Source organism: Rattus norvegicus, chromosome X (genome assembly GCF_036323735.1).
Source record: "Rattus norvegicus strain BN/NHsdMcwi chromosome X, GRCr8, whole genome shotgun sequence".
NCBI classification, from domain to species: Eukaryota; Metazoa; Chordata; class Mammalia; order Rodentia; family Muridae; genus Rattus; species Rattus norvegicus.
The window spans coordinates 96,692,950-96,719,976 of record NC_086039.1 but is presented as its reverse complement, the minus strand read 5'-3'; the positions used below and the strand labels follow the sequence as shown (position 1 = coordinate 96,719,976).

At 38.9% G+C, this 27,027-nt stretch overlaps 1 protein-coding gene across 5 annotated transcripts in view; it reads right to left on the bottom strand.

Annotated features, from left to right (window-relative positions):
• Diaph2 (diaphanous-related formin 2) overlaps positions 1-19,442 on the bottom strand; it is an 827,546-nt gene extending 808,104 nt beyond the window's left edge. For 3 of the 5 annotated variants that reach the window (XM_039100253.2, XM_063280011.1, XM_063280012.1), the window contains exon 1: positions 18,900-19,442. In XM_039100253.2, the coding sequence (XP_038956181.1) occupies positions 18,900-19,037 (138 nt within the window). In that variant the 5' untranslated portion in view covers positions 19,038-19,442. The remainder of the gene's footprint in view (positions 1-18,899) is intronic. The other 2 variants (XM_039100252.2, NM_001427378.1) reach the window with 2 other exon arrangements.
• Positions 19,443-27,027: the final 7,585 nt, after the last annotated feature.

The following is a 27,027-nucleotide window of genomic DNA, read 5'->3' as shown; positions in this document are numbered from 1 at the left end:
AGCATATTTTGTCTCAAATTATTAATCTTTCCTGTGGCTAAATCCCAGCCATTCATAAGGCCCTTAACAAATAATGACTCACACTTTTATTCTCTATACAATATTGTCAATTTCTGTATAACAAATACTTGTACTAAAAAGTATTTTGAAACTGAACTACATACACACACACACACACACACACACACACACACACATATATATATATATATATATATATATATATATATATATACATACATACATACACACACACATCCTAGGAAGTCAAACGGGAGGAGAAGCTATTAGCAAAGGAAAAGCTCCTGCCTGTCAGTCTAAATTCTGTGGTAATGAAGTCATGCAGTCCAGCCTGCTAGAGACATTCTTGAGAAGCATATTATTCATGGCACCACATATGGGTGTCACTGAAAAAGAAACACAACAGAAACTACAGTGACTCATGATCGGGCTTCCAATCCCCACGGCAACATCAGTAAGAAGAGGGGAAGAACAGGCCAGGCAGTATTTTTGGCTCAACACAGCAGGGAAGACCCTCTTCAAGGGCCGTCATATGGCTATGTGTTTTATGTATTTATAACTCAGGAAGTTTCTGTCCTCTTCGTTTATAGTAATACTCTTTGTGCCTAGAAAACTCGGAGGAAATGTAGCAAGAACTGCAAATCTCACATGAGAAAGTTGTCAAGCACAAGATAACTCCTGTATCAAAGACCTGTGCTTTTTAAAAATAATTTTGTAAGGCAAAAAATTTGTAATGTTTCACAACATACATGATAGCCTGTCCTGAAAGCTACAAAGTGTTTCAAATAAAAATCATCACTCATTTTCAGTAAAATACATCATGGATAATATATCCAAACTCAAATACAAAATACTATGAACATTCAACATCGGCCTATATGTCTTTGCTTTCAACCAAACTAAAATACTAAACAACCATTCATCCCATTTCAAAAAAAAAGTATACTTTTAAGGAAACAATGGATACATCAAAAAAAATAACCCCTATATTTATACACATATAAAGATACATACATGATTAGGTTTTATGTTCATAACAATGTAATTAATAACCTCTGTACCTATGATTAGTAGAGCTCATGTGTTACAGGCAGGTTTGTATAAAAACTATTCATAGCACATATTAACACACTGCTTGATAACCTAGCTATATACAATCCTGGACCAATTCTATTCATATGGCACTAATCTCAAATTTATATGAGAACTGAATTGCCAACTACCCTGTCTTAAAAGCTGTAGTAATAAAACTAAACTGACAGTGTCTCTTAATAAAAAAGCTAACCTGTTGAACTAAACTGCCTTAAATAGGGGAATTTGGCTCAAGACAGTGCTAAGATTACTATGCCATGATTGTTTCTAAGTTAACTTACTTTGTGCTAGGTGGTGCACATATGAAAATGGAAGTAGTTTAGTGAGGCTATCTTTGCCCAGTTACACATGTCACAAATCTTACAGCTTCTCTTGGAATATTTCTAAGATTCTAAGGCTGTAATCCAGCCAAGACATTGCATATTTGGTTTGACAACAAGAGTCCTGTAATGTAAGTTACGTGACCTTTAAGCCAGTATCTGTTTGTAGGGGAGAAATAACAAGAGCTTGACTTAGAACAACACAATCTTGAGAGGAACACAGCTACAGAAGAGTGGGGTAGGAGAAAGGGCCAATTAACTTGCTACAAAACTAAGTCATCAAAGTGCTTGTATGCTATTTACAGTACGTATTTAATTTCACAGGTTCAAATCTGTCAAATTAAAGCATTCCAAAGGGTATCAAAATTAATGGATGCTCTATATTTACACTGCAAACAAGGCAATTACGACGTAGTTTTAACAAGAGTTCAGACTTCATGATATTTCCAATTACCAAAACTCTAGAGTATGGTATAATTACAAGCACCAATCAGTTCCAATCACATTGTAAGCTCTATCCCCCAACTCCCTTGCTCACTCTTCCCAGTTTACAGGAAGGAGCAGAAACTGTTTGAGTAAGCATCTGATGGTCACTGTGGTTGAGCCACAGTCCCCCTATCTTGATATCAGCTACTCTTACACACATGCCTGGGACTTCCAGAACTCCCTCATATTTCCTCAAACAAGCCCTAATTCTTAGCAGCCTTGTAATTTTGCCTTGTTGCATATTCAAAGTGTTTCCTGAAGATTCACAGATTAAAATGTGTTCCTCTGATATAATGGTACTAGGAAGGATCTGGAGCCTTTCAAAGATATTCTGGATTGGATGAGAGATTACTGAGCTCTTGGTCATGTGAGGCCGCCACAAGAAAGGAACAATGTGTAACCACAAAATGACCCTTACCAGAAACTAGTCATGATGGCATCTTGATCCTGGATTTCAAGTCTCCAGAACTACATAAAATAAATTCTGTTATGTGTAAGCCATCCATTTTTCAATGCCTTCCCATATATAATCTAACACTGACTATGATACACATACCATTCCTATTAAAAGAAATGTTTCCCTCACTCTATCACCATTTGTTAGAAACAATCTCTGTCCTTTTCAAGAAGCTTTTTATCCCTATCTTCCCTACTATTCCATTTGAAGTGAAATTGATCTGTGTTCCCAAATACCCTTACCCCTGCAACTGTATTTACCACCCTCTCTCCTGCACCAAATGTTTATAACATCATATTCTCCAACTCTGTGTACCTAGCAGGTGGGAATTGTTTATCTTGGATCTAATAATGCTTGCTTATCTTACTGCTGGGGTGGGCTTCTCTAAAACATTTATTACATGTGATTAATTATTGAACAAGAAGAATTTCAAAGGTAGAATCCTTCCAGCTGAGTAGCTCACCATGCATACCTACATAGAGACAATGCCCATCAAGTCTGACCTCACTATTCTTCATCCTCCAGAAACCATAGCAAACATATCATCTGAAGAGGCTTTTCTGTGTCTATCAAGCACAGTATGTGGCACTTTAAACAGCACTCTGCTCATACCTATTAGTGCACTTTATAGTCACCTATCCCTCTTCTCTCGATAGCCCATGAGCTTCTCGAGAGTAAGACCCACTTGTAACTGTACTTATGTCCTCAGCATGTTACCTCATGCATAGATAGGAGAGGATGTACACAAATGATTATACATGGTAATGTACATTTATAAAAAGCACAAGTTAGTGTGGCTGTGCCTGCTGCAAAAATGAGATTGAAGGTTGAAGGTGAAGGAAGTCATGTCATCTTTCAGCAGGTAAAAACAGTTTAATGATTACATAAAGAAATGGATGGAAACTATTTAGAACCCACAAGGAAAGAATAAAAGGGTAGCAGGAGAGGTTAAAGTAAATAGGTGAGATGATGCAGTGTATAGTTTCAATTAAACAAAGGTAAAAACGGAAAAGGAATTAGGTGCTTAATATTATCCTCAAATACAAAGTAGCCTTGGTTCTGGTGAGTTGAATACAAAGTAGTCAATGACTTTCATTAGCCAAATAGGAAAGTTAACCTTGATCCAATTGAACAGAAATCATAAAGGTCAGTCAGTAGCTAATAATAAAAAAATACAGTCTAGTGATAAGAGAGGCAAGGATAAACCTCAACCTGAAAGGTAAACTTGATAATTACCATGTGAGAGGATAGTTGATTTTCATTTTTCCTGCAAAGAAGAATATTAAAATGAATACTCCCATAAAGTATTTTGCTTTTTAAAATGTGTTTAGCCAAACCAAAGCACATCCTGGAGAAAGCCCTCAGCTTACCAAGGTAATGTCAGTAGAGAAGTTTGGCATCAGCTACATGCTGTGGTATTTGAAGACAAATACTGTTGCCTGAACTGTATGTAGAGATGATAAACAGTGAGAAATCTGTAAAGCCAGAGGAAAGACCAGAACTTCAGAAGTTAACAAGTTGAGAGGCAGACGGTATCAGAAGTCTGTGTCACAAAGTACAGTATACATACAGCTCTCCAACTGTGGTGGCACACACAAGTAATACCAGCATTCAAGAAGCTGAAGCAGGAAGACTGTAAGTTCAAGGCAAGCCTGAGCTACATGGGAAGCCCACATCTCAAGTAAACAAATAAGAGCAACATAGATGATGAGTTAAATATGAGCAGCATCGAGAAGTAGCAATGCCTCAATGAATAAGCGAAATGAAAATTACCTTTTAAACATATTAGGAGAACACACATTTTCCTTAGTTGTCAGAAGTGTGTTAAGTGATAAGAAGTACAATCATATTTGATAATAGTGCAGTCCTGCAGGTTTTTATTAGCAGAAAGGAAGAAGATAAAAATACAAGTTATGACAGCCAGTGACATAAATGATGCTTCTTGAAAACAGGGATGACCTCCTGTGTCAATACAGGGCAGGAGATTCAATGGAAAGGGAGAATATCTGAGTACCAACAGGAGTTTTCCACACTATCTAGAGGAAAAGAAAGAAGAGCTAGAGCAAGGTCTTCCAGCCCAGCCAATCTATCTCAACCTTGACATTTTGGGTTGAGTACTTCTTTGTATAGAGGGCATGTCCTAGGAATTGTAGGATACTAAATCATCATCTATGGTATATACTAGTAACACTGTCTCCAAACTCTAAACTCTAAAAATGTCTCCAGAAATTATTAAACGTTTCTTGGGAATTAAAACTGTCTTACGCTGAGAACCACTGGTCTAAAAGGGGGTGGGGCAGGGGATAAACTTATAGAGATAGAGGGTATACTTATCCGTAACACAGTTATTTGGGTTTGATGAAGCCAAAAATAAAATAATATCAGCAACTATCATGCTGTGGTGGGTCAAAACTGGGCACCCCCGCATATCCATCTCCAGCATTCGAACATTTGTGGCACTGTTTAGGGAGTTTCCAGAGGTTTCCTTGATTGAGGAAGTCACACGGGATGATCACTTTTAGAAAGTGAAAACTGTGAGCCACTTAGAGTTTGCTCTCCTGCTTTCTGCTTGCACTGGAAGATGTGAGCTCCCAGATGCATGCTTCAGACTACACGCATGCTGCTTGTAGCCGTGCCTCCCTGCCAGGAAGGACCTTACATTCCTAGAACCAAAAGGCCAAATAAACACTTTATTCTGTAAGGTACCTCTGTCATGGCAAAAGAAAAGTAACTAATATACATGGATTTTGAAGAATGGAAAAATAGGACTTTAATAAAAATTTTTATCTGCTTAATTACTAGCCCTTTAATCATGTTTATTCTTCTCTTTCAAGTATGGTAAAAAGTTGTATGAGAAGATCCAACATGGAAACTTACCTCATTAACATTAGTGAGTAAGTGTCAAATTACCATAGGGCTCCCATAAAAATGCATAAATATTATGTCTCATTAATTTTTTTAATAGTGATCATAAGTGTGAAATAGCTTGACTGCAGGCTCTAGGCATACAGTGAACCACTCATGACATAATTTACCTATTATAGTTTTTAATATTAAAGGCACTCTTTTCTCTTGGTAGGGAAGATGCTTAAAGCTGAGGCAAATAGAACCCCAACTACATGATGCACTCTCATATTATTTGCCGTTTCAGCCCACAGTTGAGGTCCCTAGTAGTAGGCACACAGCAATGCGAAAATAGTTTGTCACAACACTTTCTGCAGACTAATTTAAAAAAGATTGCAGTTGGCTGACTATGCCACACTTTTATAGCAGCCAATCTTTAGGCAAAGCAGACACAGGAAACAGCAGGACAAGGTAGGTGGTTCTTGGCACTTCCCTAATCAAGAAACAATGCATATCATGTACTTGTGTAACAGGAGACAGCATTAGTTTTCCAAAGCAGTTTTGCCTCACACAAAAGTTCACAAACAAACAGAGAATGGGGAAGGGAGGGAAGTGCAAAAAATGCAATAGCACTTGCTGTGTAATCTGTTGTATTCTGTTAGAAAGCACAAACGTACAAATGAGGAGAATGAAAGGTGATGTATCACCATCAGTGAGAGGAGTAGAGCCCAGCAAGCCTTGGGGTGAGCCAGAAATTATGTAATAAAGGTCAAACTACCCAAACTGCTATTTTTAAGGACTGTGTAGCCTTAAAATCCACAGCCACTTCCCTTCTGTGCCCACGGGGCTTTTGTAAATGGGCACATATTTTTTTCCACTATTTCATGGCAGCAATTCAAAGAATTTTAACTTGGGATATTTCAGTTACATTGAAACAAACAGTCCCTGAACTCTGTCTTCTAAACTATACATAAGCATAAGGTCTACATTACCAGTCCACAGGACTATTAGGTCTTCTGGTTAATTTACAGCAACACTGAGGTTTAGGCACTTAGGCAGTATACAAAATGGTGGGTTAAAACAGATTTTTATAATCACATTGTTCCTAAATGCCAAGTTCACTGCTGAAGATTCTCAGGCAAGTCACTTAGCTGCTCTGAGCCTTTCTTGTTATCAACAAACTAATGTCTGTCAGGATAAAATGTGTTAATATTCAGAGGGAGACAATCCACCATCAATCCTAGAGCATCCTTGTACATTATTGCTGGGTATGTCAAGACTGAAAGGTGCTGCTACATTTTTACAGGCTATTTCCTAGGGCTTTGTTTGTAACAAGTGATTTTCAGACGGAGGTAACAGCTCCTAATCTTAGCAAAGACCAGGCTGTGTGCTTGTCACTATTAACGTGACAAATCCCTCAAGCTTAGTGTTCCCTTGCTGTAGCACAACCAAGTACCTCTACCAATCACCCAAGTCTACCTGTAGAACTTAAGATTATGGTGAACCTGAGTATTGTGCTGACATATTGCTACTCTTCCAATGACAGTATTCTTTGTCTCTTACTTAGAAGTCCTAGGTAACCTGCATCATCTGTGAAATAGGAACAGTGGGTAGACAGTATATTGATTTTTAATTGTATGCATGGGATGGTATGTGCACATGAGTACAAGTGGTCAAAGAGGCCATAAGAAGGCACTGAATGTCAGGACAGTCCTTGGCAAAATTCAGTGCTCCTAACTGACACATCATTTCCCCAGTCTGTTTTGTATGGTTCTTCACAAATGCATGCTAGAAGCCCAGAAAAGCAACCAGACTTATGACATTGAGTATCCCTGAATTATCATTAGGTAGCCTGAGTATTTGGTTATTGAAACACAAAACTGGGTCAATGATTAGAATGACCTAGAACGAAGCAAATACTCTCTAGAGGAAAACACATGGATTGAAACAGTGTTGCCACAGTGTTCACTGGACTAGAATAACTCAGATTCCAGAGACAAAACTATAAAGTCAGCTAGGATATTCAGTTTTTAATAATCAGCCAAAAATGATTTATCATAATTTCCACTTTTATTCTGAAATATAGATGTCATGTATTTGTGTTAAGGCAGACTCATTACAGCTCTAAATAATCATTGACCCTTAATAAGTAGCAGCTGAATGATACCCATGCAGATCATCTATTTCTATCCCTTCGTTGTATAGGATAAACTGACAGCTAGAAGAATAAATAAATGATGTGCCCACAAATATATTTTCATGTTAGTTAATTTCTAGGAAGTCTCCTCAAATATCCAAAAACAAGGTTTTTTTTAAATACTAGAATGCCATAGATATCCTACTTAACTCACAGATCCTTAAAAACTCATACCAGTGTGCTAAAATTTAAAAAAAGTGCAGTTTCTACTAGTTCCTGAAACATGGTTGGTGACAAGTATGAATGAAAAATACTATTACAAAAATATGTGACATAGTCAACAACTGATTTAATATTTAATGATAATTTTTCTACATTGATATTCTTCAAAAAACAACTAATAAACATGACCAGGAATATGATCCCTTCGGCATTAGAAACATTCAAATGACAACTGATTCTGTTAAGGAAAGGAAGGAGTTAAAAGCCATGTAATTCAATAGCATACCTTGATCCATAATTAGCTAGAACCAAACTGGAAGGACAAGTATGGAAAACTGGACTTATAGCCCTGTACAATCCCTACATTCAGTTATAACTGAAACCTCATTTCATTTGATACAGAGACACGGCTACTTAAAATGTGGGATGTAGTCTCAGGACAACTTGCCTTATATAGAAATGGAGGGCTTGGATCTCACAAAAATTCACAAGAGCATCTGAAAATAGTTTCATAGAGCAAGTATAGGCTGTACTTCGTAAGTGTAAGAATTTAGAGAGCACAGAACATAGGTACACACTGCTTTAGTAAAGCAAATACATGAAAAATCTGAACCACACAAGCACAACATGGAGAAAATCCAGGCCCTTTTTTGGCATAGTAAATTTGTTCTCCGATTTAAAGACCACTAGCTATTCACCAAAGGGGGTGGGATGTAAGCTACTGTAGTACCAATGACAATCTGTGAGGGCAACCTAAGGAAGGTTATATTCAATCACAAATGTGTTATATACACACTGACTCTTCTAGAAAACATTGATTTCATAATGGAAGGTACCAGACTGCAGAGCATATTATGAGAAGCCATGTCTCTGCCAAACCCATCTTAACATTCTGTTTGTTCTCGCCTTGTATCACGGCTGATGTAAATGAAAATATATTCAAGTTATAGTACAAACCTCAGAAAAGTACAGTCTTATCCATATGATCTGTGACTATGTAAAGCTCCTTGAAAAAAACAATGTCAAGAAATTCACTGGAAGGACTACAGAAAGAGCAGAGCCTTAGTTGAACCTTGAGCCTAGGTCCTCAATAACATGGCCATCCACATTTGGGATTCTAGAATTCAAAACCAAACGTAGTCAGGTATAGGGCATTACATTGCATACATATAAATGTAACATTATGATCAAAATGAATGACAAATGAAATATACCTATTCAAAAGGCTAGAGAGATGGCTCAACAGTTAAGACAACTTACTAGTCTTCCAAGAGACCCAAGTTTGGTTCTTAGCACCACAACTGGCAGCTTACAATGCCTATATTCCATCCCCAGGGATCCAACACACTCATGAGCACATACAAACATAAAAACTTGTATAACTAAAACTAATGTATAATAAAAAAACTATTCTAAATGAGTCATTCAATCATGCCCTCTGCTTTCTGAAAGTCCTGCGAGATATAAACATGACATGCATCACCTAACCTATATAAGAAGTTTGTGTGAAGTACAAAAATACTCCAGAAAGACAGAGCCTTGTTATCTTCATATGTTGGCAAATGGTGTGATCTCCATAGTCTTATACCCTTGTGTAAGACCCAACACACATAATGACATTGCTCTATTATACAATACATGTTATTAAAGGTCAAGATATAAATGCAAAATGTCTTGCTATCTGCAATATAGAACCTTCCTCAATAGCCCAAGCTAGCTTAATATGCTATTAAACATTTCAGATTTTACCAGTGATTAATTTCAAAGCACATAAAACAACACATCCATATCTTTCCTTCCCTTAAGCAAAACAAAAGGAGAAAATGCTAGCTGTCTATGGAGCTCCAACAATTATCACTCAATTATGTGTTTAGAGGAAAATCACCCACTTGACTGGATCAGCAACTACTCATTCAAGAAGGTTACGAGGGGGCTGGAGAGATGGCTCAGCCGTTAAAGGCTAGGCTCACAACCAAAAATATAAGAAGGTTACGAGGAAACCCAGATTACTAGACTAAACTTATTTAAGCCTACAAAGTTAGAAAAATTATATTCTCATTGCTTTTCAGCACTGTAACAGCACTAAACTGGTATCTAAAGAGTACTGGCTACAATATTTCTTAAAACAATTTGTAGGGAAACTAGGCAAGTTGATTTCTGATGTTTATTGAGTCCACCCATCTGCAACTCCATCACCTCGTTAATAGAACCAGGTTTGCAAGTATAACTCCTAATATCTAAGTAAAAAGATGCTAATTCAGAGTATCTGGCAAAGGTTCACTGACCCAGTCAACTAGATACACTTCTAGAGTATATCAGTATGGCTAAATATCAAAGAAAGCTATCTGAAGTGCCAAATTGGCATGTATTTGGGGATACATACTTTAGCTGTTGTTGTTGTTGTTATGGTGGTGGTGGTGGTGGTGGTGGTGGTGGTGGTGGTGGTGGTGGTGGTGGGTGCATGTAAAGGTTCTACACATATTTTATATCCATAGAATTCAAGAATATTCTCCTATTTGCCCAACTATCTATAGCATTTCTCTAGCAGAAAAAATTTTCTATATAAACTTCACTTCACGAATTACAAAATGAAGAAAGTAAAGTCAGAAATCTAAATTTAGTCTATTTTCTATGGTACAGAGTATCTATTCCAAACAGGTTACCCACACTTGTACAGATACCTCTCATAGATACTTTTACAGAATAACAGACAAATGTGAAATTAACTTAGATAAAAATTTATGTGAAGTAACTTTAAACATGGTTTTGACATTATTTAAAAGTATATTTCTTTGAGGAGTTTAGTGTCCTATACATTAATTACACACACATTAGATTAAAATCAAATTATTTTGGGAATAGTTGATTATGGGTTGAACATTAGATGATACCAAGAAATGTGTTAGTTTTTAAAGATGTGGCAGTAATATAGCAATTGCTTTTAAGAAGTCAGTAATTTTTAGAAATGCACACTGAAGTCTGTACATGTAAACTAACATATTATCTGAAGTGTCAGCTAAAGTTCTGTAGTCTCCTATTTGGAAAGGGAAAAACCAAGTCAGAGAAGATAAATTCTGAAATTTTATAGAAGTGCTCTATCTGGGCAATAATTAAGTGGTAGTTCATCATGGCATAGTCTCTGTTTAGTATTTTTGAAATGTTTTAAACACTTCAACTAAACTTACCTTTCTCCTGATAGAGACCAATTAAGTATGGGTACATTGAAAATTCCTCAAAATTTTGAACAGACACTTATCAAAACATGTTTATCAGGCAACTAATACAAGGGATAGCTTTTTAAAGAAGAGTTGTGGGCTGAGGAGGTAGCTCAGGTGATATAATGTTCACCTACCATGCATGAAGCCATAGGCTTAATCCCCAATGCCCCAGGAATGAGCATGGCAGTAATTCCATTCAAGAGGCAGAGGCAGAAGGATCAGAAGTTCAGGGTTACCCTCAACTACATAGAAAGTTTGTGGCCAGCTTGAGCTATATATACTCATTCAAAATAAAGGACTGTAATCAACGCCCTGATTCCTCAGGTAAGCACCAGAATTACTAGTGACTGAGTCAATGGCCATTTCTGAATGAGACTAATTTCTTCTTAGTTCTGTGTTGAGTCCATATCAATTAGAAGTGTCTCACTTATGAAATGCACCACTTTGTGAAGTATGAATGATAGAAATGGGTGTCTAATTTACTAATCTATTTTGGGGAGTAATGTAGTAGTGCCCTCTTTCCAGAGCAGTTGAATAAAATCTTTACTAAACAAAAAATGGTGCAAATGGCAATGAGTTAAAAATTGTGTTTTCTACATTCTTTCACAAGGAAGGTGTTAATATCTTCTTCCCCAGGCCACCTCACATGAAAATATCCAGATTCACTTAAGGTTCTCTTTAATAAAACTATGGTCAAAGTGTATCATTTGATAGTAAATCAGATTCAGCATGTTCAGGTAAGAAGTTTCAAACCACAGAGAATACATGTCTTTATATTCATGAAGTTCACAACAAACAACCGTATGAAAACATATATCAGTCTTTACATGGACCAATTGTGAGCTGTCGTACAAAGTGAGTATCGCCAGTATGTGGCCAAGTTAGGTTGCAAGATTACAGCAATGCTTTTATGTCACTTAAGCATCATCCTTGCCTTTTCTGTCTTCAGAAAAAGAAAATGTAATACATACCACAAATCTGGCAGAAGGAACTTAGAGTGAGGGAAATCTGGGCCTTCATTAATAACCATTTCGGTGCTACGGCTATCTAGTATTATATTCATCAGATATGCTGATTCATATAAATTTAGCATACATTATTATATACTCTTTTCAGAGCATCTTGGTTTTTACAGTCTGTTTGAGATCAGGTTAGAAATGAGTAAGATTTCACTTCTGTGACATGTTGTTACTGGCAAAGTTCTTAGTACTTCTAGTGAAATCTAAGAGGATTATAATTATAAATTGTTCAGAAGGAACAAAAGAAATGAGAGATTGAATAACTTTTTACTTTTAAGAGTCCCTGAAGCATAATGACTCAGTGCTATAGATAACTTCTACAATAGAGATGATAGCTTTTAAACTTCTTTCTAAGTCAGTCCCCATAACACCTGAATGACTCAGTTTCCTTATTTGTACAACATCACTAAGCTCCCTGACAAGACAGAATGTCATACCTACTAAATTTTTTTAACAAAAAATTTAAATGCCTGAAATTGATCAATTCAAAAAAAATGGTAGACATGTTCTTTAAAAATTTAGAGTGTGGGCTGGAGAGATGGCTCAGTGGTTAAAAGTACTTATTGTTCTTGCAAGGTCCTCAGTTCCTAGAACCCACATGATGACTTAAAATAACCGTAAGAAACTCCAGTTGCAAAGGATTTAATGCTCTCTTCTGACATGTACTCATATCAGACACACACATGATGCACACGCATACATGCAAGCAAAAAACATTCACACACATAAAATAAATGAATCTAAAATTAAATAGTAGTAGAAAATAGAGTGAACAAAAGTTAAGCTCACATCTACAATCACTCAGATAAAAAGCTCATTAGTAAAAGGACTGACAGAATATGTGATGCTTCAAAAACAAAGGGAATTGGAGAAGAGAACAAGGAATCAATTAAAACACACCCGATTATAGCATTTTGTACAATAAAAATCTTAGGGATTTCAAATTGCAAAACAGACATGAAATTCAACAACCACAAACACATTTTTTTCTAAAAATGGGGATTGACCTCAGGTCATTATCAATTCCAGGCAAGCACTCTACCATGGAACTATGCCCCAATTCTATAATCACATTTAATTCAGGCAATAGTACAGACTAACAGTAATATAATTTTTCTGTAACTTTATACAATTTCCTAAATGTGTTCTTAATGTTTACTGTATTTTATCTAAGCCATCTTGTCTGACAGTATGTTTTTTAGTTCCAGCTACTGAAGAACCTATGACAGGAGGATCACCTGAGGTTAGGAGTTAAAAGATAACCTGGGCAACAAGGTTATAAGACCATGTCTCAAAAATCAAACAAGCAATGTAGGAAGGAAGCCATATCTCTGACTGGCAGAAATTAATTAAAGTGCTCAATTTTCTTGTATTAATGCTCATCAGAGATCACAAACAAATAAAAGACAGAAAGGACGTTGGAACCCAGAGCTTTTAACTCTACAGTACACATTGACTTGAGATTAATCTGAAGCCTCCATGTAATGACAGCAATCTGTTACTTGGCTCACTCATGTCAGTACCATCTCACAGCATGGGAGTTTTGGCTCTGACATCAGAAGAATCTAAACAAACAAGAAAGGGAGGGGAGTTTCTCATGACCCTTGAAGAGGTTGTTTGAAATTCTAACTCAGAGAACAGACAGAGGAACCAGGCATGCAGGCTCAGGCCATAATCCATATATGTAGGATGTGGAGGGAGACAGCATCTAGTATTGACCAGTCTCAGGAGAGACAAGGGTCTCAAAAAACCCAAAGACATATAGAAGAATAAACAAGAAAGTTCATCTGATACTAAGTACATGTACATACTAACAAAATATATAGCACGTAAATAATAACAATTTTGGTTTGGGGATGTTGCTCTTTTGGTAGAGTGCTTGCCTATAACATACGAAATCCTAGGTTCAGTCCTCAGCATCACATAAACCAGATACAGCATACAAGCATATAATCTCAGCATGTGAAGTAGAGGTAGAAGGATAAGAAGTTCAAGATCACCTTGAACTAAATAAGGAGTTCAAGGCCAGCCTGGAATAAATGAAACCACATCTCAAAAAGAAAAGAACTACATGTTTGTTTGTTTGCTTGCTTGTTTGTTTGTTTGTTTGTTTGTTTGTTTTAAGTCTCTTCAACAAAGCAAATCCCAATATACCTGACCTTTAGAGACAAATATCCCTAGCTATTTATCATTGACTGGTTTATAAGAATAAACATAAAAGAGGAGCTATGCCCAGAAACACTTCAAAATCTTTGGAAAGCAAATTGGTACATAACATTAAAATTCATGACAGCTAAATGTTCAGAAGACGTTCAGCCCTCAGTAAGGTGAAACAACCAATGAAGGTTTAAAGCAGTAGTTTTCAACCTGTGGGTCATGCAACCCCTTTGGGTTCAACTAACCCTTTCACAGGGGTCAAAACTCTGATTATCCTACATATCAGATATTCATATTATAACTCATAACAGTAGAAAAATTATACTTACAAAGTAGCAACAAAAATAATTTTATAGTTGGGGTTCACCACAATGTGGGAAACTGTATTAAAGAATCGCAGCATTAGGAAAGTTGAGAACCACTGGCTTAAAGGAAGCAACAGAGCACTGAGGTAGGAGCTGGGCTATGACAGCTATGGGATTCATTAAAAGCAAACAAGAAAGATACTTCTGATTTGGTGAGAATACTGAGAGCCATGTTGGGAAGGAGAGGAAATGGAAATGACAGGGATAAAGAAATTTGGATGTCTGGATTACATGAGCACCAACTGGAATCCAGGACTCTAAGTAGCAAACTCCATGTCAGTTTGCTCCTCCTGACTGGCCTTCCTCCTCCATTCCAACATCCCTTTACAGGAAATTCTCCATTGTTTTTAATTTTTTTGAAAGACTTATTTAATCAAGTAACTCCCTCTTTTTAATCTCTTCAACAACTTATGCTGACTTTCAGGGGGAAAGTGGATATTCCAACACGACACACAAAGATCTATTATGACCCACAGCCCATCCCTTTATAGCCAGGTCCACTAAAAAAAAATGTGTAACATTTTGTTCCTGCTGCTTTTTGTTTTAGTCATTAGTCTCTAGTTGAACATTCATTATTAGCGTATTTCTACCCCTACCTACATTTGTATATGTTGCCATTTTGATCTAGAATGCCTTTCCCTCCTTCTCTTCAAACAAAACACTATTCAAACCTTGGTGCACAGGTCTTCTACTATAAGCCTTTCTTTACCTCATCCAAGAATCTATTTGGTGCTGGACAGAGGCTTCAGCAAGTAAGAGCATGGCTACTCTTTCAGAGAATACAGGTTTGACTCTCAGCACTCATACAGTAGCACACAACGTCTATAACTCTGGTTCCCAGGGGTGGGAAGCTCTCCTTTGACCTCCATAGGCACCAGGCATACACACAGTGCACAGACATACCTATAAGTAAAACACCATACACACGAAACAAAATAAATACATTAAAAAATAAATTAAAAATAAAAATAAATTAAAAATCTACTTTAGCTGGTAGCACACACCTTAAATTCCAGCACTCAGGAGTAGAGGCAGGAAGATCTTAGAGTGTGAGGCCAGCCTGGTCCACAGAGTGACTTCCAGGACAGCCTGAGCTACACAGAGAAAATCTGTCTCAAAAAAAAAAAAAAAAAAAAAAAAACGCAAAAAGTCAAAACTCAATTTGACTTAAATCCCTCTCTGGGGCATTTTTGTAACACTCTTATATAATTAACTCCCTTCTCTGCTTCACTAGACTAGAAGATTTTTTTTTTTGAGACAAGATCTTACCATGTAGCCCAGGCTAGCCTCAAATGAGGAATGTTCCTATTTGAAGAGTGCTGGGGATACAGGTATGCACCATTATACCTGGCCTGACTATGAGCAGCTTCGTTTAACTGAACTTGGAAGTTATAAACATGGTAAACATGGTATGTACATAAAACCATTAGGGTCAGAATTTCTTTACCTAAAATAAAACCATAAATCATCCAATTGTAAAAAAAAAAAAATGGCCAAATAGTCAGTTATATAATAACCAGAAGGTTCATGTGCTATTATAGTTATTAGCTTAATTTCACTGACTTAAAAAAGCAACAGCTTCAGAAATTATATAGAAAAAAATCAAAAAGCATCAAATGTTAAGCTGCTCTATATCCAGCATCTTATGATAGATCAAGATATTAGCTCCACTTTAACAATGCCCCCCCCTTGCTCTTGTTCTCTTGTCTAGCTCTGTTATCTAGTCCACTCCCGTGTGTGTGTGTGTGTGTGTGTGTGTGTGTGTGTGTGTGTGTGTTTCCATGTAATATGCATACTTATAGAAGCCAGAAATCAATCTTGGCGTCATTCATCACAAGGGACTTTATTTTTTTAAAATCTGTTTCAAAGGATTCTGGGACCCCTTTGCTTAGACAAGGCTGTCTAGCCTGTATCTCCCCAGGGATCTGCCTATCTCTTCCTACCTACATCACTGTGATTACAAATGTGTAGAGCCAGGACAGGCTTTATACTAGATTTCTGGGTCTCAAACTCAGTTCCTCATATTTGCATGAAAGCAATTTATCAGCTGAACTCTCTCTCTCTAGCACTAACACTGGATTCTCTTAATGGTTAACCCCTAACAATACAATAACCCAGACAAATAACTTGTATTGCCATATGGCTGTTTTATAATCACAAGCAACTCCTTTATATGCATTCCAAATTTGGAATGATCATAGTGAAACATAATACATAGCATTAATAGTTTTAAAATTCAATCTAAGGGGGCTGGAGAGACGACTCAGTAATTAATATCACTGACTGGTCTTCCAGAGGTCCTGAGTTCAATTCCCAGCAACCACATAGTAGCTCACAACCATCTGTAATGGGATCTGATGCCCTCTTCTGGTGTGTCTGAAGACAGTGACAGTGTATTCACATACATGAAATAAATAAATAAATCTTTCAAAAAGGTCTTACCATACTTGCAAAACTTTAAGAATCCCTGGTAAGCTCTTTAGAAAAATAGTTTACCTAATTTTATTGTTTGATCAAACTGATTGCCTTAAAATGAGCCATATTCAATTCCTGTTTTTATTAGCTGTGACACATTGGCTTCTAGAAATCTTATAAAGATCAAGTTATACTTGAGTAGAAAAAATGAAAATTCATGTTGGTATTATGCTCTGAGTTACAATACTTCGTTGTATCAAGTTATATTCACTACGGAACAGTGACGTTAGTTAGCTTGGAACTGAAAGTGATACTATCTCACAATCACCTAGTTACCTTGTCAAATCCAGTAAAACATAAAAGAAATAGGGCAAACAGCCAAAGAGTAGATGTTATTACTAATACAGAAAAATGCTTTTCCTTTAGTATACTGAAAACTAGGAGATTCTTGCTAGATGTATAAACTTGTTTATGGAAACTATCCCTTAGATTTTAAGTTTAAGCTTTTTACTACAGTTTATACTGGGCCAAGTGGGGGGGGGGGCAGAAGTAGGCTCACTCTTTTACCACAAACTAGTACATTTCAAAGTCACACCAAAGCTTTGACTGCTTGGCTGGGCATGGTGACTCATGCAATCAGGAAGTTCACGTAGGATCTTTGTGAGTTCAAGGTTATCGTGATCTACATAGCATGTTCGAGAACAGGCAGGACTTCATAGAAATACCCTATCTCAAAAAGGGAAAATAAAAACTTAAAATACATTCAACTCTAGCAATAAACTCAGAACTGTCTTCTTGAATCCATGAAGGTGGAGGCACACACGTAACTGTCATAAATATTGCAGATACGTCAAAAAAAAGCTGTGACTCGGTTTCTTTATTTGTAAATACTTGGGGGAATAGGACACATTAGGCAAGTGATTTCTAGATTTGTCTCAGGTTTTGTATGGAATTGATGAGATTTTAAAGTAGTAATATTACTCTAGCCCAAGTCCTTTCGCACATAATGGAAGATTTCATATGTCCTAATATTTGAGCCCTGTCTCCCATATGGACAGTCAGTAACAGGAAAGTAAACAGGAGCCAAAAGAGAAGTGCAAGTCCAGACCAAATGGCCAGATGCCACAGGAAATGGTTTGAGTTGCATGTCACAGTCTCACCCTCTCTTCTATTATAATCAAGTTGTTGCTTACAACTGAAATTTAGACAAGCAACGCTTGGCTTGTATTTGGGATGTGGAGTAGGATTCTACTGTTCAAAAGGCTCAGGAGAGGCTAAAAAGTTTGTTGGCTGAATCTGTGCAGGAAACTCATTTCTCCTCCTGCCACTGAAATTAGAAAGTTTACCAAAAGAGGAACCCTTTTAACTGATGAGTTGAAGAAACCCCAGTATTTCCCAACCCAATACCAGGCCCCATCGATTTCTTGCCTCTTGGCAGGAAATGAACTACTACAGGATCACACTGTCAGGACTGTGAGACAAGTATGGGGAACATAACTGCTTTTGAGCACATTCAACCAAGTGGAAACGCTGTGTTGGGATAGTGGGGCGGGGGGGGGGGGGGGGGAGATCGCCCAGCCTCCAACTCCTCCCATGCTCCCCCCAAGTCCCAGACTTCCAAAGAAATGTTTCTTGTGTGAGCACATGGGAGGGGGGGCAAACGCACGCAGGCGCCTCTTCCTTAGATTTCTGGCAAAGTTAAAGGACCTGGGAACTTATGTTGTGCTTGTCTTGGTTTCTGTAGCTACTAATGAGCTCCAATGTGTTCGAAACGGAGCAGAGGGAGTGTCCCCTGCCTGGGACCAAACAGCAACTGACAAGAGGTGGGAGGGAAATGGAATCCCGAAAAGAAGGTTCGCGCCCACAAGTTAGACAAACAGCCCTACCCCAGTACTCTAGGACGCGATGCAGGGTGTCCCCAAGTTGGGGTGGGGCCTTTCTCCTCCACAAGCTGACCCGAGGGAAGGCTGGGTTAAGTGGAGAAGGAGTGCTCTTCCGCTCCCACGCCGTCTCCGTTCCCTGAGTTGCGCGGCGAGTACGCGGTTGCCGCCAGGAGTGGGTGGCCGGGTTCCAGGCGTGTTCCCGGAGCAGGACGATCCGGGGCTCTCGGGTCCCCGAGGCCAGCGGGGCTTTCGGGAAGACTTACCAATTTGGGTTTGTTTTTCGTCTCCTCTTCGTTGGCGGCCCGGTTCCCCGTGCCTCGCTTGTTGCTCCGGCCCACGCCGGGTTCCTCGCCGCCGCCTCCGCCTCCAGCTCCGGACGCCGCCGCCCCGGGCTGCTCCATCTTTCCCCGGCCCTGTCACCTGCCGCCTAGAAAGCCCAAGTCTCCTCAAGGGCAAAAACCCCTTGGAGCGCTCAGGATGTCCCGCGTCCACGGACGGAAAGGGTTGCCCGCCAAGAGCCGCTCCCAGGCCAACGGGTCTCCCCAAGCTCAGGCAACCCCGACGCAAACCACGCCGGTGCCACCACCACTCAGCGCTGGGGCAAGCCCTGCCCCTAAGCAGCTGCAATCACCGCGGTCGCCTCCACCCTCGGGGCGGTGTTTAGGGTGGAGGAAAAGTAGGTGCCTATCTCTTTAAGACGGCCTCAACACACGTGATTCATCAAAGTGCCGGCTGGCGGTCGCCCCAGCCGGCGTTGAAAGCCCTTCCTACTCCTAGTGCTAACCGGGCCGGAGTACCGAGCATGCCTGGAGAAAAGACTGGAGCCTACCAGAGGACATTCTACTGTGGTTAAGCACTGATTTCACTTCCTAGTTGTCAAGCACCAAAAGGACGGAACTAGTCTAGACTGACAGAGAGGAGAGAGAGAGAGAGAGAGAGAGAGAGAGAGAGAGAGAGAGAGAGAGAGAGAGAGAGAGAGAGAGAGAGAGAGAGAGAGAGAGAGAGAGAGAGAGAGAAACCCATTTAAGAGATAGGGAAACTGAGTGAGGAGGATTCTTGTGAGCATTTTACTGGCTGAGCCACCGGTTCCAGCTTTCACTGGTATTGGTCAATGCACCTACCCTAGGCAGAAGGCCCTCAGGGGATGTGCTCTTGCTTCACTCAGTGAGAAGGTTTAATTAGCAAGGCAACTGGCAAAGTGTAGGAAAACCACCACGGGAGTTCTGATTAATTGCCTAGATAAATTGTATGGACCAAAGTGGAAAGAATGGGTGCCTCTGTTGCTATGTGGCCCAAGAAATATAACTTTGTAGGCTGTTGGTGGTTAAATTCACAGGACTCCTACCCTAGCCTTTTAACCAAAGCACCTATTTACAGTTTATTATTGAATTTAGTACTATCTTCCATTTCCCAAACTAGTTTAGGTTTAAGGTTATGACAAAGAGTACATAAGATGTTGTGTGTTGAAACTTTTTGTAAAAGATAAATCCCTGACAACTGGTGTCTTTGCGTAGCACCAGGGAGCAGCATACAGTCTTCACCCAAGGCACTGTATCTATTTCATCCTCAGAAAGTAGATTTTCCCATTGGTGTCCAAAGGACCCTTACAAAGGCAGGGCTTGAACGAACCACCACACCATCACAGAATTAGGGACCAAGTGGCAGCAAAGCCACTTGTAATAGTAACTTAAACACCAAGTCCCTAAACATGTCTATAACCCTGCTAATGACAAAGATAACTTTGGGTTGTGAGGCCTTTTGGCCTTCTCCAATTAAACTTGAAGTTATGCTGAAACAAACTTTTATCAGAATGAATGCAGTATGATAAATTTGGCCATCGTGATGACGCACATGACTTGAAAAATAAAGCAAAAGAATTGTAGATATCTCAAAAGACCTCAAGTCCCATCTTTGTCTTTATCATTGAGTTTCCTTTTAATCCTACAGCCAGGCTGTCTATGTTCTTAAAGTAGCCAAGTATCCAAGGACGGCAGCACAGGAAAGCATGTTCTCAACACAAAAGCAAGAAGCCCGTGCTTAACTATGAATTAGATGTACATTTTCAATTTGACTCATTACAAACTTACACAATTGAATTTAAAGTTCATCCTACCTAAAAAAAAATTAAAAACAAAATAGGGGTTACAGAAAGATAATGAATGGTATTACCAACACTTACACATGCTTCCTGTAGAAGAAATGTGGATATAGGTCAAAGTAAGGGGCCACCAAGTTTAAACATTTCTCAGTAATCTGTTCAGCAAACATTTTTTACGCCAAATGGTATAAAAAATGCTGAGTTGTGAGGCTAAAGCTGACCTCATTTCTGGCCCTTAGGCTATTGGAAGAAACAGGCTAAAAAAATTGCATCATGGGACAAAATTAGGTGAACAGGAAACTCAAGGAGTACCTATGTCAGAAGTTCAAGAGCACCTTCCCTAAGAAGAGAAGGTTTGAGCTGTTAAAAGTCTGCTGAAAGCCTTTAAGTACCAGCAATGTAATATTTACTACAAATGTAGCTTATTGTCATAGAGCTCTCAAGCTATTGGGGAAAATATTTAACAAAAATGTATTGACCAATTTCAAAACAAACAGGCACAGAAAGCACTCCAGGCAGGCAAAGGGACTGCCAATAGATCTTGCAAAAACCCTATAATTTCAAAAACAAACTAAGATGAGGGATTGTTGCAAGACAATGCAGCAGTGCATACTGGCAAACTGAGCAAGCAGAAGCAGGCAGATCTCTGTGAATTTGAGTCTAGCCTAGTCTGCATAGCAAGTTCCAGGCTAGCCAAGGTTACATAGTAAGACCTTGTCTCAGATACATACATACATACATACATACATACATACATACATACATACATATGAAACACAGTAAATACTAATTCTGGCCATCTTGGACCCTGGCTTAAGTCTTGCAGTTTGTTTTTCAGAATCAGGAATCAGGGTCATTGGCCTCTCTTGGAAACTAACTCACAAGGAAGAAAACAGTAGCCTCAGGCAAGAATATTTTGTCCCTTAACTCTGAACCTAACATTTCACCAACGCTGTCTTAGGGCTGATCTCACTTCACTTACTTTCCTTTAATTTTATTTTCCTTCTAGTCACACACAAATGGACTTGTGGAGTGAAAAAATGTCTTTTCTCTGGTGTTGAAAAAAGGAGGATACACCCATCAACTAGACTATTAAAAGTATATGTTAGTCCATGTACAGTCTTTGGGTAGTGGCTTAGTCCCTGGAAGCTCTGGTTGGTTGGCATTGTTGTTCATATGGGGTCTCAAGCCCCTTCAAGCTCTTTCAGTCCTTTCTAAGATTCCTTCAACAGGGGTCCCGTTCTCAGTTCAGTGGTTTAATGATGGCATTCGCCTATGTATTTGCTGTATTCTGGCTGTGTCTCTCAGGAGAAATCTACATCCGGCTCCTGTCTGCCTGCACTTCTTTGCTTCATCCATCTTATCTAGTTTGGTGGCTGTATATGTATGGGCCACATGTGGGGCAGGCTCTCAATGGGTGTTCCTTCAACCTCTGTTATAAATTTTGCCTCCCTATTCCCTCCCAAGGGTATTCTTGTTCCAGTGGAAGGGGAAGCCCTTGGTCCTGCCAAGACTGAACCCCCAGTGAACATGATTGTTGGGGGAAGGAGGATAATGGGAGTATGATGGGGAGGGGAACACCCATAGAGAAGGGGAGGGGGGGTTAGGGGGATGTTGGCCTGGAAACCGGGAATTGGAATAACAATCGAAATGTAAATAAGAAATACCCAAGTTACTAAAGATGAAAAAAAAAGTATATGTTAGATCAATTGGTTCCCCAGAATCTCCCTCTAATTTCTCATGAGTGTGGCATCAAGTCCCACATCAGCTATTGGAGGAAAGAAAAATATCGTTCTTCAGGCTGACCTTAAAGACATCCATTTTCTTCATCTAAACAATCTGTGATTCATAGAAAAATTAAAGGAAACACAAATTCAGGAAGAAAATGAGAAAAAAAATAACAACTCCAAGGTTACGGAAAATATTTGTAAGTTAATGAATGATTAAAAGTAAACAAGTATTTGCTTAGCATAAGTTAGATGGCTAACATCAAACTAGATGTGGTACAGATTTAAACATGGGGAGAAGAGGTGCCAGACCTTCTGCTGTAATATCATATATATCTTCCTAGAGAACCTCTGAGTGTTTGTTTGTTTAAAAGAGAAACTGGGAGAGACCTCACCGCCTGATCAGGTGGGCACTCCTGAGGCTGCAGAGCAGAGGAGACCACCAACACTGCCCACCCCTGACCACATCCCTGGCCCAAGAGGCAACTGTATAAGGCCTCTGGGTTCCCGTAGGGGAGGGCCCAGGAGCGGCAGGACCCCTGCGCCTGAGACACTGCCGGAACCTGAAGGAAACAGACCGGATAAACAGTTCTCTGCACCCAAATCCCGTGGGAGGGAGAGCTAAACCTTCAGAGAGGCAGACACGCCTGGGAAACCAGAAGAGACTGCACTCTGTGCACATCCAGACGCCAGAGGAAACCACCAAACGCCATCTGGAACCCTGGTGCACAGAGGCTCCCGGAAAGAGCGGCGCAGATCTTCCCGGTTGCTGCCGCCTCGGAGAGGACTTAGGCAGTACCCCACGAGCAAACTTGAGCCTTGGAACCACAGGTAGGACCAACTTTTCCCCTGCAAGAAACCTGCCTGGTGAACTCAAGACACAGGCCCACAGGAACAGCTGAAGACCTGTAGAGAGGAAAAACTACACGCCCGAAAGCAGAACACTCTGTCCCCATAACTGGCTGAAAGAAAACAGGAAAACAGGCCTACAGCACTCCTGACACACAGGCTTATAGGACAGTCTAGCCACGGTCAGAAATAGCAGAACAAAGTAACACTAGAGATAATCTGATGGCGAGAGGCAAGCGCAGGAACCCAAGCAACAGAAACCAAGACTACATGCCATCATCGGAGCCCAATTCTCCCACCAAAGCAAACACGGAATATCCAAACACACCAGAAAAGCAAGATCTAGTTTCAAAATCATATTTGATCATGATGCTGGAGGACTTCAAGAAAGACATAAAGAACTCCCTTAGAGAACAAGTAGAAGCCTACAGAGTGGAATCGCAAAAATCCCTGAAAGAATTCCAGGAAAACACAATCAAACAGTTGAAGGAATTAAAAATGGAAATAGAAGCAATCAAGAAAGAACACATGGAAACAACCCTGGACATAGAAAATCAAAAGAAAAGACAAGGAGCTGTAGATACAAGCTTCACCAACAGAATACAAGAGATGGAAGAGAGAATCTCGGGAGCAGAAGATTCCATAGAAATCATTGACTCAACTGTCAAAGATAATGTAAAGCAGAAAAAGCTACTGGTCCAAAACATACAGGAAATTCAGGACTCAATGAGAAGATCAAACCTAAGGATAATAGGTATAGAAGAGAGTGAAGACTCCCAGCTCAAAGGACCAGTAAATATCTTCAACAAAATCATAGAAGAAAACTTCCCTAACCTAAGAAAAGAGATACCCATAGGCATACAAGAAGCCTACAGAACTCCAAATAGATTGGACCAGAAAAGAAACACCTCCCGTCACATAATAGTCAAAACACCAAACGCACAAAATAAAGAAAGAATATTAAAAGCAGTAAGGGAAAAAGGTCAAGTAACATATAAAGGGAGACCTATCAGAATCACACCAGACTTCTCGCCAGAAACTATGAAGGCCAGAAGATCCTGGACTGATGTCATACAGACCCTAAGAGAACACAAATGCCAGCCCAGGTTACTGTATCCAGCAAAACTATCAATTAACATTGATGGAGAAACCAAGATATTCCATGACAAAACCAAATTTACACAATATCTTTCCACAAATCAAGCACTACAAAGGATAATAAATGGTAAAGCCCAACATAAGGAGGCAAGCTATACCCTAGAAGAAGCAAGAAACTAATCGTCTTGGCAACAAAACAAAGAGAATGAAAGCACACAAACATAACCTCACATCCAAATATGAATATAACGGGAAGCAATAATCACTATTCCTTAATATCCCTCAACATCAATGGCCTCAACTCCCCAATAAAAAGACATAGATTAACAAACTGGATATGCAACGAGGACCCTGCATTCTGCTTCCTACAGGAAACACACCTCAGAGACAAAGACAGACACTACCTCAGAGTGAAAGGCTGGAAAACAACTTTCCAAGCAAATGGTCAGAAGAAGCAAGCTGGAGTAGCCATTCTAATATCAAATAAAATCAATTTTCAATTAAAAGTCATCAAAAAAGATAAGGAAGGACACTTCATATTCATCAAAGGAAAAATCCACCAAGATGAACTCTCAATCCTCATCTTCGGTTGGTTTATATACAAGTGTGCAATTTCTAGGCTTGAAAGTAAAATGATGCTATCTGGTGCTGGATAGAGGAGCCTTATTTTTTATTATGGCAGCTTGCTATTTTTGTAACATGGTGATTTGGTTGAACACAATAAAGTACAGTAGTAACTGATCTCCCCTTCTTCCTGGATGAGTGAGGAGATGATTAAATGTTGATGTCAGCATCCTTGAGCATATTCAGATGAGCTTCTGCTTCTGTTGAAAAGGATGCTGTGTTTGATTGTGGTCCGAAGCTTTGAAGCACTACTTGGCATCTCCTTCCTTGGAGGTCTCACTGTTTAAACATAACAGATTTGATAGCTTGTTGGTAAGGTGAGGTCCAGCTTGTCTCCACTAGGTCATCTTCATGTGAATCCGGTGGTTATACGGTTGTGTTCTAGGGATATTTCATTTTTTTTAATAACGGTTTTAGCTGACATTCATGGAGAGAATGAATCCTTAGAACTGTGCCACTAGTGAAAGGAAATCCTGTCTAGATTATGTTTCTTTACAAAGCTGTGTCACACCATCCTTTGGGCCCTCTGCTGGAAAAGTAGAATCAAGTCTCAAATAATGCCTCTTAAATTGTATCCTCTAGTATTATAGATGTAGGACAGTACTGTAGCATACCTCTGTGGATGTAAAATAGCTTGTACCTGCTTTATGATACGTAGTAGGGACCGTGCTTTATCAGAGCTGTTTTTAATGATGTTGCTCAGAATGTTTTCTTTCCAGATGATGATTGAGAAGCTAATTTAAAAAAAAAATGGTGCCAGGTTAAAAAAAAAATGTGATGGCACTCCACTTAAAAATTCATGAAATATAGGATAATCACTCTGAAATTTTGTCTTTTCTGAACAAATGTTTTTTGTTATAGGAAGAATTGTAGATAGAAGCATAAATGTAATATGTGTGATATATATTTTTGTTATATTTAAACATATATATATATGTATTCCAGTAAAGGTTTATATGCAAAAAAAGAAGGTATATTGATAGAATTTTGTGATTTAAAAATACATTGGAGTTTGTACTTCATGTGAGCCAAGAAAAAAAAAAGAAGAATGAATATAAAAATATGCTACATATACACAATGAAATGTTATAAATTTTTGAAGAAAAATAAAACACAAAATGCCCAGAAAAAAAAAAGAGAAACTGTGTGCTACAGTACTCACAGAAAATATAGTTAAATAACACCACTTAAATGCAAAACAACTTGGAAATCAGAGCATTAACCCAACAAAAAATAAACAAAAACCGCAAAACCCCAATACCTATCCTAATAAAAAATACCCTGGTAATTAAACCTTTGCCGGCATTTGAATACAGCAAAAGTCATCTCTGTAAAGGCTCCTCCCTGTTATTTGTTCTCTCTGGCATTGAATTTTAGTATATGCTATTATCAGAATTTTAAATTGAAGTGAAGAGTAGTCAACTTTTTAAAAACACATGGTAAAAGGTCTTTCTTCCCAGCTTCACTGAGTGCTCATAACTTTGCCACATCGTTTCATATGGTTGCAAACTTAAAGGTTGAAGCCATTAAACCAGTCGATAGTTATGCTTAAGACAGCATTTTGTGCTGGATTCTTCCCTTTAAAGTTTATATATAACTATGTCTTCTTGTATATGTGCAATTAGCTTCTTCTGACTTCTGACTTAAAGTGCTACAAAAATTCATAAACAAATCAATTGGACATTCAGATTCTTTTGACATCATTGTCCAGTTTACTGATAGGTAAAGTACTATTTGTGGTACACAAAACATGTAAGGGAACAACCTATTAAATCTGAGTCTCTGCAATCACTCCACCTAAAATCTACTTGAAAAAAACAAACAAGAGAACAGGGAGTTAAATGCAGTGTCATAGCCCCCACTTTTAATCAGAGCACTTCAGAGGTAGCAGCAAAAAGATTAAGAGCTCAAGGGAAGCACTAGCAACATAGTGAGTTCAAGATCAGCCTAGGGTACATGAAATAATGTGAAAGAGAGGAGGGGTGGGGAGAAACC